General features: G+C 38.0%; 1 protein-coding gene across 2 annotated transcripts in view; it reads left to right on the forward strand.

The window, feature by feature from the left end:
* The first annotated feature begins 6,579 nt into the window (after positions 1–6,579).
* Positions 6,580–17,530, forward strand: part of unc5db (unc-5 netrin receptor Db) — a 169,930-nt gene continuing 158,979 nt past the window's right edge. Inside the window, exons 1-2 of one of the 2 annotated variants that reach the window (XM_026322425.2) lie at positions 6,598–6,682; positions 7,518–7,520. In XM_026322425.2, the coding sequence (XP_026178210.1) occupies positions 6,598–6,682; positions 7,518–7,520 (88 nt within the window). Of the gene's footprint in view, positions 6,683–7,517; positions 7,521–17,530 lie in introns of both variants that reach the window. The other variant, XM_026322423.2, reaches the window with a different exon arrangement.

Below are 17,530 nucleotides of genomic sequence, written 5' to 3' on the forward strand. Positions count from 1 at the left end.
AACATGTCATAACAGCAAAAGCACAGAAATAATCAGTAAACTTTAGAATAAGTAGCTTCTATTTAGCGTTGCAATTTCCAGGATGCTGGTGTTCATGATGGCTCACTAGTAGATAGTTGGTTAATGGTAAAACTTCATGCAGCTATTTCCTGCTCTGACAATAATACATATAGAATATTGTCATTCTCGTTCTCAAAAAGCTCTGCACACCCATACAGGTATAATTTACACTGCCTGGACAGACCTCTTTTCAGGGTGGAGCTATGCTGGGGATTGAATGACATCAGATTCATGGCGTATTGAAGTAAGTGGACCAGTCTCTGACTTGTGAAGATCATTCACATACACTTAGACATTGGAAATACAACTGTTTTATTTGTCTGTTTATTGTGAAAGCCCAGAAATATGTGAGTTGTTGCTCAATAATAATAATATTGAAGTATTTATAAACCAAAGAAACATTGTTGCTTTAAACATCAGTTAAAGTATTCTATAGGTGAAGTTAACCTGATCATGTTGTTTGATCAAAATATTATTGATATATGATTAAATCAACATCAAAATTAATTGTGTTTCTTGCTATGGTGTTGGTGTTTTGCAACTATCAGAGTCTCGTATGAGGGAATTTTTGTGCAGTGAGGGTTAAATATTTGAGCCTCTACCTGGAGTTCCTCCATAATATTGTGCCACATGTCCTCACCCTCCACAGTCTGCTCCAAGGCACCACTGACACTATATACACCCAGGGAACCGTCTTGCACTTTGCCAACAGTGTATCAATTATCAGGTAAATTAAATTTTGCCATATTGTCTCTTTTATATTGCTGTGAATGTGTTAATAATGCCAGCAGCAGTTCACCAGGTGGGAATCCTGATATTGCTTGTATAATTATGTTTTATTGTAGCCTAATATGTTTTTATTGTTCTTGTTTCTTCAGGAGTGGCGCAGTAGCATAGTGTATGGACAAATACTTTATAAACATTAAATATTAACAAAAGACATTAGCTGAAAATAAATTAATATAACCCTTTGTAGTGATGGTGTTGCATTCAATCTTTACATTTCTGGAGGCAGAAATAATCTCATCAATTGCTTCAAATCTCCATGGGCCAACATATTATTTTCTAGGATTCGACTGGGGCCTGATGGAATATGGATCTCCAAAATGACCATAATCAAAATAATTTAATTCTAAATATTTAATTAATTATAGGCTGTTTTATGATATGACCATGACGAGAACATCTTTACAATTCAGCTCTTTATTTTGAAAATTGTTTTTATTATGTTTTAAAAATGTGCTCTTAATTATGAAATATTATTTCTGAATGGTGTGTTTTCCAGTGTCCTTTGTACTTCATAATGCCTTTTTTAAGCAGACGATCTTTGTCAATCAAGGAAAGAGGTCAGGATATCAATGGCTGCTGGCCAGTACTAGATATTCAGTGCTGCAAAAACAAAGCAAAATTTGCTTAGAGTTCTTCCATCATTCTCCACCAAATAATGCTGGGTGGTACAGCAAACATACTACCTATAGCTCAGATGTTTATGCCAGAAAGCACTAATTTCATGAAGTATTGTCATATTTATTTATTTAACTAGGAACAGTTTCCATAATGGAGAAGTACAACTACTCAGTATTGTTTTTGCAAAGCTTCATTCTAATGTGTGCCTTGGTCCAGAGAATCACTAATTCAGAATATTTAAGACTTTAAGGTGAACCCATGTACACTTGGTATTAAGGTTGAATGCCCCCCTTTTTGTATTAATACAATTCACAAAGTTGTTTGTGCGGCCCTAACAGATTCTCAGAACTAATTAGGAAATTCACGGAGATGTTTACCATACAGTACTGAGTACACAGGCTCAAGCCTAAAAAAGATCAGCAAAATAAGTGAAAACAGTAGATGAACAGCCAGTGTGTAGGGCTTTTAAAGAGCAATTTACACTCCAGTCAAGTATAGTTGAACTAGTTGTGTACCATTCTTTCAGCTGTCCCCAACCATAAAAACAAAGGGCTACCCACTTTGTTTTATATGCATGGCTGAAGGCACTTAGAATGATTGCTCTCCCCGTCATTTTAAATAAAAAGCTGCAAGAGGTGAATCATTTCAGGTATTGTCCTTAAGTGCATTTTTCACATCCATTGTAGTCACAATTGCTCAGTGCAGGATGTTGGTTTGAGTTCTCAGTTACTTACCTAAAACATGTTGTGCTCTGACTGAGCACCTCACAAACACTACATTCAATAGTGGCAAAGCTTCTGAGCACTGGGGCAGATGTTGGCACAAGACTTTTTTTTGACATTGTCGGTCTTGTCTTCACACTGAAGTAATAAATAAAAGCAGTCTAGTTATTTACAGATAATGACAGATTTTGCCCAGTACTGAAGCTTAAACTAAACATTTTTTTCTAATTTTCCAGATGATTCATTTTAAAAAGTGGACTCTGTGTGTCTTAGGTATGATTATAATTGATATATAGCTTTTATAATGCAAAAAAGACAGAGGCTAGGCCTGTATATCCTCATCTGGTAATAATTCCCATAAAAGACAAAGAATTGCAAGCATTAATGCTAACTATGGAAACATTTAAAATGCAAGTTTGTATTTATTTAGAATATGTATCAGAAATTATTTGTGATGGGAAATAGTAAATATATCAATAACAAATTGACATATTGGTTGGAGTAGCTGCCATGTAAACCTTTCTAAAATCAACCAAAGAGCAGAACGGAGTCAATCTCTGACATTCTACTATACTTCTCACCATAGGCTGGATATGCAGTCCTGAGCAGCTATTTTAGTAATGTACTGTTCTCACACAATAATCTAATTAGCTAATGACATGCAATTTGCCTTTGGAAATACAATCTTACAACTTGGCTGGGCAAATAACCATAATCCATGTCCTTTTTTGGGGTTTTGTATAAGCTAAAAATTACTCTTTACTTCCATCTTAAAGCATCAAGCTCAGCTTTAGCAGCTTGCTAATTGATTTTGAACACACAAAGGCAAACAGCAACAATGTAAAAGTGATGGCAATAAGTTCAAGAACCCTGGTTCCACTTATTGAGAAGTTTAATATTGAGGACAGCTCTGAGCCAGAGTGCCTTTATTCAGTCCACAGAAAAATCCAAGGCTGTGTGCAGGCCTTCAGCCTGAGTGCATTCTAAATATGTGATTTGTATCTTTTTTTTGCACTATATAGCATAAAATGGAATAAATATTTTAGATTCTTCAGCAACAGGAACACTATAAAGATTTTCCCTTTAATATTGTTCAACAGTAAAAGTATGGCTTTCTGCCAAACACCAATCAATGAGTAGCTCAGCCAAGCTGCCGATTATGAGAATTGTTTCTAATAATTTAATGAAGATAACAGTTATTGTCATGGAAACGCCTATTCCAATTTGAGCAGAGAGAAACAGCGAAGGCCACTCAGTATTTCACATCCATGAATTCATATTTAAAGGTATTTCATCGATCCTTCTGCTGGACACAGTGATCACACAACATCACATCTGTGTCAGAGTGAAAACATAATTTATTGCAGAATATCTGCAACACAGAATCAGGTCAAGAACCTCCTGATGAAACACCCTGAGCTTTGCTAGATGGAAGGGAAGCCTGCCAGTGATATTATACACATCAGCAGCAGAGTTGCTGAAATTTTTGACAGAAAAGCAAAGATTATGAGTAAGAAATTAAGTGGTGGATTTTTGAAAGCGTGGATTTGCAGTAATTGTTACCAGAGTATAATAAAAAGGTATAAAAAGGTTTATAAATGAAAAACTTGAAGAATGTTGGATAAAGCATTTGGCTTTCATTGGTTTTTAAGCCTGCACCTTGTTTTTTCTTAATGGAAGATGGAGTGATAAAAGCTGAGGAATGGCTTTCAGCCTTCATAAAAAATGAGCGCACACACACACACACACACACACTCATGGACATTGAAGTTGGTACACACTAAAGAGATGCATCTTAGAATTAGAGTATTTGTAAGCATGCATAATGTATTGTACAGTAACTGCACCTTTACCACATAGGAAATTTGCCATAAAGTCTGTCTCTGCAATTATCCAGTTTTCATTGATGTTATTTATATAGAGACATTTTAAATGACAGATGCCTGATAAACAACACACAGCACAAGTCATGATTAAAATGGCTCAGGCCATGTGTGACTACAGACCTACAGTGCTCATGACAAATAGCAAGTTGCTAAAGTGGCTACACACACAGTCCTTCAGCAGCACAACCTTGACTGAAGTCAGTTGTCCTCCACCTGAAGTGGCCATTAGCACAACAATGAATGCTCCGTTCCAATAAAGAAGATATAAAGAAGAGGAGGAAAATGAACATTTTAGATATGGAATAGAATGATCTGTGTAATGAGTTGTGAGCGTGAACGCTGTTTCTATTGCCCTGGTGAGACCATCAGTCATTGGGCTTAAAGCTGACGTAGGTGTCTTCACTTTCTTCTGCACAGTGAGGTCGGAGTTGATGTTGAGGTGTCTTTTATTTTGTGAGAGTCTTAACTGAGTAACACACCAACAAGGCAGGGCCAAATCACTCCCTAACTCTCTAAAGGGCCAATAAGCCAAAATAAACTGCAGACCCCTATTAACCCCTATTATGATGCAGCCATTTATAGACTAGGTCTTTTTTTTTTTTTTTTTTTTTCGATTAGATAATACTCTACTGATCTTCTGGCAGAAAATAAAAAAATAATACACAACAACAACAACAATATTAATAGTAAAAACGTCAAAGTAAGTGAGAAATAAAATAGTAAGGTGAGTCAGTCAGTGTCAGATGGTGTCAGTCTGTATAAACATGAATCCAGAGGTGAACAAAGTCAAATTTAGTGACAGTCATAGAGTCTGATGGCAGACAAGGGGACAAAGGAGCTGCAGTAGCTGCTTCACACAGCGCGAGTGTAGCAGCCTGTCACACTCAGGGGGTGTATGGGGACTGGAGGGGGTGGATGGTGTTGTCCATGATGGCTAAAAGTTTGATCCTCATTCTCTTATCACCAACCTCCTCCACTAAGTCCAGAGAGCAGTTTCTTTCTGTCTGCAGATGCGGTACCACTGATCCATCACACCACTGCATTAAAAATGGCTGAAGCTTTGTTATGGTGTTGCTCTCCTTGTTTTGTCAATGTTCTTTTCATTCACTTGTATGTCTTTAGTCTTAGTCTGTAGTATGTGTCAGTCTTTCTATTAAGAATATGTCATCAACAAACAACAAACAATCAACAATGTAACACCATTTTCCCCAGCTTCTCTTTTTACTTGCTATAAAATGATTTTAACCAAAAACGTGTTATTTCCTATGATGTCGTCAAAGAAATGACAGAAATAAAGCATCATATAAATTGCAGGAACCTCACTTTCACTACCCACTATATTACACAATCTATTGCAATCCAATACACCTGGCATAGACACTAGTGCAGATGGACCTTATCATTGTAAAGAGAAGAAACGCCTCTCAGTATAATGTAGTCCAATGCAATAATAATAACCTCAGGAACAATCATATCATTGAATGTACACACTTCAGTGTGAACATCAAGCTGAACAGTTAAAGGCAGAGACGGTGTAATGAATTACAATAGATTACACAGGTGGCCCCTGAGTCTACTGTATGCAGCACTGTAGATATCATTTTGCAAAACAGTCATTTAAAAAAAAAAGCATGTAAATGATGGCTCAACTAATCCAGACTACATCACTTTGTTGTACTTTCACACTTTTACCATCACAACTTTATGTATAGAACATGCTAAGGCTTTATCATGCTTGCAACACAGCCCTGTGTGTAATTGTGTGTTTACATTTTTATGTATTATTTAATTTACACCATGTATTGTTCACATGGTTGTGGGCTCTGTCCCTGGTCTAGGCTTATTCTGGTGCCTCTAATAGGTGTGTAGTTTTTAATGATTCAAGGGCCAGGCTGCTCTCTGCACTGTGTGTGAATGAACAGGAAATGATCATGTAATCACACTGACCACATATAGTATCCTCACTTGTCATGTGCTGCTACACTGTCTCTTGAAATGTATGCGTGGGCTTGATGTTTTTGAATTTTTCTGGAATATCAGAGATTTGTGACCTTTTATGATTGAGTGAAAATAAACCTTTGCCAAACAGTGATGCTGTGCTGGACTTAGGACTGGTGCCTTACAGTTAGGAGAAATGTTTGAGTGACTAGGCCTACCGTAAGCCTACCCTCCGGTCTCCTCCTCTCCGCATTTCGCTCTCTGCTATTGGTTAGCACGGCGGCAGGCTTCGGGATGATGATGCTTGGAAAGGGGGGTAAAGTCGGAGCGCATGTCTCTCCTGCTGCGCACACATGCACAGCAAAAGTGAAGTGAAGATGCTTCTTCCCTTTCGATCAACAGTCCAGACCGTAAACCAGTCAGTACTTCTTCTCTTACCAGAGCGCCAAACTGTCCCCTTCCCTGGCTTACTGGAGGAAGTTGAGCGGCCGGGGCTGGTCCAGCTCGGGGGGGGCGAGAGGAGGCACCGGAGATCCGGAGCACCGTCACCCCTATAGCGAATCCGCGGAGAGCTACGCGTCGGTATGGGTGCGCTGACAAAAGGACGTTACCTCTCGACGATGGGCCTGCTGCTTCTTATTTATTGCACAGCATCCGTGATCTCCAAAGGTAAGAGCTGTGTTCGTGTGCGTTCATGTGCCAGTAGCTTTTAAATGCTTCTTTTCCCGGCGTGAAAAAAAAAAAAAAAAATCTTGTGCCACCCTCGTGGTTACGCACCACTTGTACTGTTTCTATCTAAGACTCTTTTATCTCTTTAGATGTTTGCACATATACAACTGTACACATTCAGTTTTTAACATGGGGTTTGGATTCACCCTCGGACTTGCCACTATTTTTCTGTTCTCCCGATGCTCAGCAGAGCCTCAGATATTGATCCATCAAGCCACAGCTCACACTGTCAAGTTCGCACACTGTTTATCCTTTTTCATATGTGTCAAATCGATGTTAATTGTCCCATTTCACTCAGTTCTCGCAGTCTTTAATGATTCCATCATCATGACCGCACTGCATTCAGGAGGAGGCTTAAATACAGGCACGCCTGTGCAACAGGCATGTCATTTTTCTGTGAGTTACAGTAGTGCTTGTGTGGACGCCTGGCTTCATCTGAAAATCATCCACTGGTCTATATAATAAAATGGATATAACAACAAGGAAAACAGGGAGCAATGAAAGGCTGTTTGTGCAGGGCGTAGGGGCATCTAGCTTTTTCATGTTCAGCAGAAGCACAAAGTAGGAAAAGCATTCTGCCACTGACGCACCTAGACTGATACTGGAAAGGGCATCAGGGCTGCATTGAAGTTGGCTGCCCTGCACCTTTGAGGAGCCCTTTGATCATTTGTTTAAATCATTTGTGTGGTTTACTTAAAAAAAAAAAAAACAATTAACATGTTTTATGAAACACAACTGAATATATGTGGTTGTGCCTGGTGAGTGGGGATAATAGGAGGTAATAGATAATAGCATGTTAGAGCCAGAAAAAAACAAAACAAAACAATATATACATATATATATGTATATATATATATATATATATACATATATATATATATATATATATATATCCACAGTGTTTCGTTATAGTGATAAATGCAATTTGATGCAGCGACATTGTCAGAGCTGAAGCTACAGTGAGATCAAGCTGCTGCACTGGAAGTCACCCATTTGAATCTAAGCACACACCTCAGAATGTTTGCCTTTCATCTGACTGTGTGTTGAGCTTGTAACTTCAATTCTTTAACCTCTTTAACTCCACAGATTGCTTACTTTTACAGCTGCAGGGCAGATAAGATTCTTGTTAATGTAGACTATATGTGAGTTTGTACACTGATGGCATTTGAATCCGATGTGATATTACTGTTTACTTCTTCGGAGCCACACAATCTGAACTCACTGTATAGCAGCCCGGTGAGCTGAAGTGAATGCAGTAATAGATTGTGGTCACGGCATCACGACCCCATTGCTCACTACAGTTACTGAACATGGATGTACCCTGTTAGATTGAGCACAGAAATACTCTTTATAATCTTATCATTGCTTGCTCAAAATCACAAAAAAACACGATTACAGGATTACAACAAAACTATATTAAAACCAGTGGCACACAACATTTTTTTGGCTTCTGACTCGTCAAATGTAGCAGTGTCTTCTTGCATCGACGATCATCACAAGCTGCATAAGTTTATGAGCAATGAGAGGTTACAGGGACACTCCATTGATTTAGTTTTGTACCTCCATAAAATTTGTGGCCTTAAAAGAAATAAATTATAAAAAAAGGTCAAAATCTGTGAAGCAGAGCCTGAGAGAACCTGGGTCATGGGCAAGGAACACTAAATCTTACAATTCCCAGAGTGCCGCTTTTGTTAGACCCAACATGTCTCCTCCAGCTTCTAATGTCGAGTTTTTTTGTCAAAAATATTAAGTCTCAAACCCAAGCCAAGACAACCCTAATTACATCACATGTTGTGTCATGGCTACACCATGGAAACTTTGCAAGTAAATCAAAAATTAAGGAAAATCTTAAAAACTAATTATCCTTAATATTACAACTAAAATACTGTATTGCACATGTGATGCAGTTTGCTCTTTCTTCTTTCCAATCCTGTGAGTTATCTTGTGACCCTCCCAGATTTCTAGTGACCCCTTGGAGGTGTCCCAACCCATAGGGTGAGAACTAGTGATTTAGACAGTGCAATTGTGCAATATGACCATTTAAGTTAGTCTGTAGAAGGTTGAAATTGTGGGACTGACCCCAGAATTCAAACTATACTATAGGAATTAAAATGACCAGAGAACTTGTTTCCCAAACCAGCCGTTATGTGATGGTCTGTACCAAGATAATCATAATCAAAGATTTGCCAGAAGCAGAAGATCTGAAAAACTGAATTGTGGGTCTGATGTTTCCTTCAATGACTTCTGTTTAGAAGATAGTTTGAATTTAAATTTTTGTCAGTTTTATCAAAAGTTTTAATTCAATTACTGTCACACATGACAGGGAAAAAGAGAAAACCCTCTGAAATTGAAATTAGAAAATGTTTTTGATTTTAGATTAAAACCTGTCAAAATAATTAATCATTGCTGATAAATTTCCTGTAAACTGACTGACTAAATGTCACTTAATGCTTTCATGCTGCCCGCAGGAATCAAAGTGGCATTTTGTGTTGTCTCCAGCTTATCATCATACATCACCAACACTTTCCATGTTGCCATTTCTCTGCATGTCACATCGCTTTCAGAGGCCATAAATGTAATGACAGGTGTCACACGGCTATTTCCCCACAAGGTTGACTCTGTGAACCCAGCAGCAGCATACGCAGTGGTCCAGCTGCAGTGGGATCTGATAGTTGTAGCTTGGACTCATGAAGATTTAAGCTCTGAAGGATCTGTGGGGATGTATGCAGGCTCTGTTGGCTGGAAATGAGACTTCATTGTACAACTTGTAGCAAAAGTGGCTACAACAGGAGAGCTCCTCCTGCGTAACATGGTCGTGAGTAAGCATGTCATGGCCCAGGGGGAAACTTTAAAAGGCTTTTTGATTGTGTTGCAGAGTACTGGTCATGAAACATGAGATAACATTGTTAGATCTGACTTTATTATAGATCAGGTATGCTATTATCGTATGATGAAGCCCTGCTTAAAGATGCAGAAAGGCTATCTGAGTATGCAGATATGTACAATCCCTCATAACCTTGCTTCTGATTAGGCTCTTGTTGATTTCATTTGACATGCAGGTGTATTTATTTGGGAATTGATGATTAATTTATGTGATGTGCGATTTGGCAAGAGAGAGGGTGTGTACAAAAATAATGAGAGAGGATTATCTGATATTTGATTGAGGTTTGTTGAGTTACCTAGTTCGTTTGCAAGTAATTCAGTGTGCTCCGCTGTAAATTTTGCTAATGCTATATATAATTACAAGAATATATTATGAGAATCAAATACGGCGCTGCTAATGTTTGCCTAGACAAAAAGAGTGAGACTGCACACATGCATGGGCCCCTGGTGGTCACCTCATTTAATGAACATTAGTAGTGAACAGTATCTTCCAGCTCCACAGATGGACAATTGCGTCAAATCTTGCTGAAGCAACCACTGCCACATGGCTTGTGATGTGGTGCCGTTTTATTTTCTGACACTGTAACCTCATTTGACATATGGACTCATCAGTTCTCTCCAGGCTTTAGTTCACCCTTGACCAAAGGATGCACCAAGCTGTGACTACTTTTGTTTCCTAGAAAAAAATAAAAATTTCAAGTTTTTTTTCCCTGTGTACGGGGCTTTCATGAAAACAGACAAAGGTCAAATCTGTTATTTTCCCTCAGAGAAAGTAAAGGAGCTCTTATATTTTCCCTGCCAATTCCAAACTGAATCATCATAGTCAGGCTGCTGTGGGTGACAATGTGCTCAGTTCAGTGCCCAGATTTACATTTAAATGAAACCAAATGGCTGTACATTCAGAAATGATATATAGTAATGATGATGGTAATAAAAGCAAAGTCCTGTTTCATATTGGACCAGCTCCTGCTTAGGATTGCTGTCATTCGGGGACTTTGCAGGTACAGTTGGTGAGTTATGTCTTTGCTATGTCAAGACTATTACCTTCACATTTCAAGGAGAAGATTCATCAACATGCTGCCTAAGAGGCTTAACGTAGTCAGCAATCAGCCCTGCAGCGCTCTGCGTTCTCCTGCTCACCGTGTAGCCGAATGATACTTCAAGACAATCAACTTTTTCCATCTGCTGTTTATCTGTAAGTGGGTTTGCATCTGAATGTATTAAGAAAGTGCTTTTCAATCCACCACTTTTCTGCAAATAATAATAGTTTGTACATGCAGCATTTGCTTGTTTCATGCAATACTTCAACGAACACTGCAGCCTCTTTGTTACTTAACACAGATCTGTTTTAAGCTGCTTCTATTGTCTCGTCAGTAGACGTGTTAGCCATATTGTTTTATGTGCATCATGATTAAGTTGCTAAATTTATTTCTATTTCACTTTCACATTTTGCTTTTATCCATATATCAACATTTCCACTTCATCCAAATGTAAAAATGTTATTCTGATATATCAAGATTTATTTCAAATTTCCTGTTAAGTGTAAATTATCATAACTGATGGATGGAAACCCATTTTACATAGTGTATGTTTATGATGGCATTTTTAGTGTCCAAAAGCATGGGTTTTAAACCTCAACAGGCAGGAACATCTGAAGATGTCATCCTTCTGTAGCTGAAAAATTACCACAAAAATGGCATTAGGAAAGAATTAGATTTATTCAGCTAGACATGACAAACATTAAAGCTGCACCTGTTGTTGCATGAAGTGATATTAATGAGTTGAGATCAGCTATTTGCTGATGGAACAAAGTGTATTTCAAACCCTGGTACACAACAATAGACGGAGAATGTTAGCAACTAGCTGGTGAGCAACAGTCAGCTGCTAACCGAGCAAAACAGAGCTAAAAAGAGAATGGATATGGGACAGAAACTTATCAGGTGGCCGCAAACAAATACTAACATACTGTACTAAATGTATGAATTGCATTACTCAGAATGAGGATAATGAGGTTGGTATCTCCAACAAAAACTAATGAGTGGATTTTTTTTTTTCAATGAAGGCATTGAAAGACTGCAGACTTATCTCTGGAATGTTGTAATGGACATATTACCCATTTTCAAGCAATAAATAATAACGTAAGAAAATAACCTCCAGATTAAGTGATTATAATCCAGCAGGGAGTTTACATGTTCTCCCTGTGATTGCCTAGGTTTTCTCCCACAGTCCAAAAGCATGTACGTTAGGTTGATTGGTGACTCTAAATTGCCCATAGGAGTGAGTGTGAATGTGTGAGGTTGTTTGTCTCTATGTGACCACTGTGGTGACCTGTACTGGGTGTACCCCCGCCTTTCACCCAAAGAGAGCTGGGATAGGCTCCAGCTGATCCCTGTGACCCTAATTAGGAATAGATAATGAATGGATGGATTAAACGATTATGAGAATAGTCCATAGATGTAGCCCAAGAGAAAATCCATATGGAAAATGACATGTTTAAGATCTAAATTTTGAAATAGTAACCGGTATAACAGTTACATATATTTTAGTGAGCTATTTGCCCTTTTCCTCTTTTACCCTCAGCTTTGCCATTTTCCAGAATTCCTCTGAAAATTGCTTTATTCATGATAACTGCCCTAAATTAACATTGTAGCTTCCATCCTGCTTAATCTGAGAGGATGGCAATCAGGACAGGTTGAAAATACCCACTTAGTCCCAATTTTAAATCATGTAACAAAGCTGTAGATACCATTCATCTGTCTCAGTCAGGAGGTTCAATCAGTTGTGCTCCTAAACCCACAAGTCTTTATTCCACAGTTTGGTCTAGACTGTAGCCGAGTAGGTTTCTTTTTAAATACTGCAGCCTTTGCATGAACCATGAGTGATGCATGTGGACCCAGCTTTGGGAGGGTTTTTTGCTTTTCTGCACTTGCAATATTCCCAGTTGGTGAAAAGCACTTGGGATTTAAATGGGATAGGAGGAAGATTCACTGTTCTATGTAATGATGACAAAAAATACTTAAACTGCTAGAGATGAGGTCTGTCATCTCTGAGCTTTTATTTCATATTAATCTTTTTAAAGTATTTGCTGATATTTTTACACAAAATAAGAGCAACAATGACCCAATTTTGATTATTCTTCATTGTGTGTGTAATTTGTGTACAGACAGCCAGGATATTGAAGTGAAATACAGGGGTCAAAACAGCAGCTAGACATATATTGTATTATGTTATGCGGCCCTTTCTCCAGCATATACAAAGCTCTGCTTAAATATTAATAGTTATTTAGTGAACGTCATCTTCAATTTTGCAGTCTTTGAATATTCTAACATGTGCTCTAAATAAATTTATTGCTGCAAACTGTAATTAATCACACTTGTACTGGGGAGCAATTATTCTCAAGGATCAGTTCATGAAAAAGCAGAGCTAATATGTGTGGTTTTTTTTTTCACATTAATTTGGCCTTTGCTGTAGAGAAAATGCTGGCATATCATCGGTGCAGTAATATACTCCAAATTTAGAGGTGTCAGGTTGCACAGGCGCCGTGAACTTCTTCATATCTGTGTTTACAGATTGTGCGCACCAGATGAGCTTTTTACAAGGCTGCTTTATGATAGCATCCTATTTAGAAAACCTCCAAGCAACCATAAGGTCTACTGGGAGATACGTGTGTTTGTGTGACTGTGCCTGCATGCACTGAACACACAGATATACGTAGTAATTAAGAAACCCATACACTGTCCTGTTTAAGTTTTATGTACACTACATTGCTGGCCATATTTGATGGCATCTGGGTTTAGATTTCTATTGCAGCAGAGCTAACAGAGGCAAGGCTTCATCTCTTTTTAAGTTGGAGAGAACATCAACAAAAAACATGTCCTGTTGTATAGGTCATGGCTGATATCTTTGCCAGCTGATTTCAAATAAATAACCTTTCGAATGACTAGAGTTTCTAAGTGAATCCCTCTTAGTCTACCCATTGGAACCAAGTCAAAGGAGTGTCACTATTCTGTGTATTGTATGCTGCCAACCAGCTTTACTTGTTATTTGTTGTGCTTGTGGCATGACTCTGTGGATGGCAATGTCAATGTCTGTCTCCCAGTCTGTGGTCCAGACTGAAATATCTATATTGTATAGATTCTCATTTCTCAAAGTTGATCTTAGAAGTCTGGATTTTAATGACTTTGGTGATACCCTGATCTGACTGTTACAGCCCCCAGCACATGACAGTGATCATTTATCCTGTGAAATACATCATCAAGTACTAGATGATTTTGCACAAAAAACTATACTGATATTTATGGTTCTTAGGTGATGTATTTTAATTTGCTTTTCATCCCCTGAGTTTTCCTTTAGCACCCTGAACTTCATGATATTTGAATAATATTTCAGCAACTATTGGCTGGATTGAAATGAAATTTGGTACAAACATTCCCTATACCCTGACTTACTTAGTTCTATCATTAGCTCAAAAATATCAATGTTTCGTTTATGACCAAATACAGCATGTGCAAAAGTGACATTCCCATCATCCCCAGCTACTTATGGTTTAGTACTAATTAGCAAATCTTATCATGCTAATATGCTAACCCTAAGATTGTGAATATGGTAAACATTACACCTAATGTGAGCATTAGCCATTTTACTACATTTTATCTGACTTGTTACTACATTATAAATCAGAAAGCATAAAGGCAAAGAGTGAAGGACATTACATTTAAGTAAGAAAGCAGCCAGAATGACTGTAAGCGGTTGTTACTGCAGTCCTGAATGTTAGCTCAGCAACATGAGCAGTGAGAGGCCGATAATGGTAGAAAACCCTCTCCAGTACATACAGTAGATCAGGTATTTTTTTGGATACCTGATATATGGCCTTAATGCCAACCTGTTGGTTCTCTGCTGTTGCTGTACACGCTTTCATGGCCTTGGGTCAGCTGTTCAAACATGTCCTCTGTTGATCCATGGTGCAGCAGCAGGCCTAGCGGGAAAGAACACTGTGGAAGGACAAGTTGTGATGAATGGACTGCCGAGCACCAGTCTCAGCTCCCGATGTCCTGTCCTGCCTGGAGGACCTCTGGGTCTCGCTGCTGGGCACGTTAGTCATTGGACCATGTTGTTTGTGACCACTGGTTGGCATGCATAGGTGCAACAGAAAAGACCAGGGAAAGGGGGTAATAGTAGGTTTTTATTTTGAAGGTATATGTTTAATGGTAGGTGTATGGTTTATTTACATTAATGTTTCTGTGTTTAGAGTATAAACTTAATGGTGTACTTTTTCAAAAAAGGCTCTCACAGCAACAGTTGATTTAGTCTATGAGTTGTTATCGGCCTGTATTCTCTCAAACTGTGTAGGACAGTGTTATGAAGGAGGTGCCGGAGTCATAAATAAGTGGTTGTTATCGCAGTCCTAGAAAACTCAGAATAAACGACATTTGTCCAGTTACTTATAAGAAGAACAGATCTACTGTAGCGTTAAACTGATCAGGTGATCAATCAATTAGCTAGACTTAGACTGAAAGAAATGAAACAGCCACCATTTATTCTCATTCCATCATTTTAAATGTGAGGATTTGTTTTGACTGCTTGGACTTTTGGACAAAGTAAGCATTTGAAGACATTGCTGAGGTCAGTTATACAGCATAACCATATTAAATACTGTACATGTTACTGTTCAATAACTAACACACTAAGAAACTTTCAAGACAGTTTTTTAAAATTTGTGTCAAATCAAATTGAGTTAATTCCATTATGAAAAGCATATAAGTTACATATAAATCACAAAACAAGAACACAACATGAGAACATCCTGTACCAATAATTTGACATGAAAGAAGAATAATAATAATATAAATAAGTAATTTCTTTAGTAATTAAAACTTAAAATAACACTAATAATGGGCCCAAACTGTGACTCTAAATAAAAAATATACAATAATACCCATAAACTAGCTATATGGTATATAGTGGGTTTAATATTGTCTTGTACTCAGTTTGCATACATGAGTATAGAAATACTGTATATGTTAGATAGAAAATACAGTATATGTATAAAGAAAGAGTGTATAGACATGCAATCGGTTTATAAAAACAGGATTATAACAAGGAGCAACCCTATAAGGCATGTTATATAGGTCTGCTGGGTAGATCTGTGCCCACACAGATTTATGTCACCTTGTCTGCATGACTTTTTGCACTTCTAGTTTTTCAATGCCACAGGCTCACACATTATTTAATAGCTGGTTGATGCCCAAAGATGACCAGAACAATCAGAAAAAACAAGGTGTCACAAGGTTTATACAGAACAGACTGACAGTAAGTAACCAGTGACTTGGACTTTTTTGGGGGGGCAGTATGATATTTAGGTGGAAGTCTTATTCTCAGCATGCCCTTCATTTCCCTGTGACAACAGGCTCATTTTAAAGTTATGCTAAAAAAAAATTACAAATGCAGCGTGTGAAAACACCCAAATTAGCTGCCTCTAACATAGTTTACTAAACTATTCACATGGAAATTCAGTTTGTCATTCAGAGAATCAACTGCAGCTTAAGTAAACAACTGACACTAGGAAGCACCATGCAAGAATAACATGAGTGAGACATACAGTGTCATACAGTTTTGGAAATCTGATCTGCAAATAATAACCAATTCTTTCTAAGTGCAGTGAAAATATTGCTAAGAAACATGTATTAGTCACACATGGATTAGCTCACACACTAAATCCTCCCACTGAATGCCAGAGTTTCGAGAAAGACTGTTTTAGCATTACATTTTTCATATACTGTATTTTTTAATTAATCAACTTTGATATCTAACTCCAGATTTGTTCAGACGTTGTTAGGTCAAACCACTATTTCTCCCTGTGAACTGGTCTGAGCCACCTGTAAACTCAATCAGTCAATCAACCAACCAACCAACCAGTCTGTCTGTCTGTCTATCTACTGTATCTATATATCTATTCAACATTAAATAGGGGGATCATTGCATAAACTGTTAGCTATTTAGTGTTGGTGATGAAGTTGCTTATTAAGTGGCTAATAACTCAGAGTGATACATTTATTCCATGGACTAAACATGAAGCAGATATCCATAATCTGGGGTGCTTCTAGAGTTTGTAGGCCCCAATAAAAATGTGTCATGTGATTTTTGTTATTTCACCGTTGTTCTTGATATATGCAAAGGTTTATGTTCTGTTATTATCCAGAATAACAAAGTTCCCTCTAAGCTGAAATTCTTACAAAAAGAAAATTCTACAGTTACCTGTGTGAGGGATGCTTCTACTGTTAGTGTGTTAGTTTGTTTGTCACTTAGCTTTGCTATTGCTATTGCCTGTCAAATGTGTGTCACAGTAACTAGGCAGACCCAGCAGATGTCAGTCAATATAAGTGATGTACAAAAGAGTTCTGAGAATGTGTCAAATACAGATTTTCTAACAAATCACTTCATTTCTATGCCTCAAATATCCACATATCACCTACAACTATCTGGGCCTTTGGGACAGTTATGAATGGCAGTACTTTCCATTAGTAGTTGTAGAGATGAGTTAGGCTCACTGTTTCCCCCTTTTTGATATGCAAAACATGCATTCTACACACAGAGATGAATCTGACACCTGATGGACTCATTTTAAAACAGCAAATCAGAATTTCCCAGTGTTATTCATTGTATGGGGGCAGTAGGGTGGTTAGCACTGTTTCCTCATAGTAAGAAGGTTCCTGGTTCAAAACCCATCAGGGACCTTTCTGAATGGAGTTTTTCATGTTCTCCCTGTGCCTGTGTGGGTTTTCTCCAGGTACTCTGGTTTCCTCCCACAGTCCAAAAACATGTATGTCAGGTTGATTGGTGACTCTAAATTGCCCATAGGAGTGAGTGTGAGTGTGTGAGGTTGTTTGTCTTTATGTGGCCCTGTGA

Source organism: Mastacembelus armatus, chromosome 9, assembly GCF_900324485.2.
Source record: "Mastacembelus armatus chromosome 9, fMasArm1.2, whole genome shotgun sequence".
NCBI classification, from domain to species: Eukaryota; Metazoa; Chordata; class Actinopteri; order Synbranchiformes; family Mastacembelidae; genus Mastacembelus; species Mastacembelus armatus.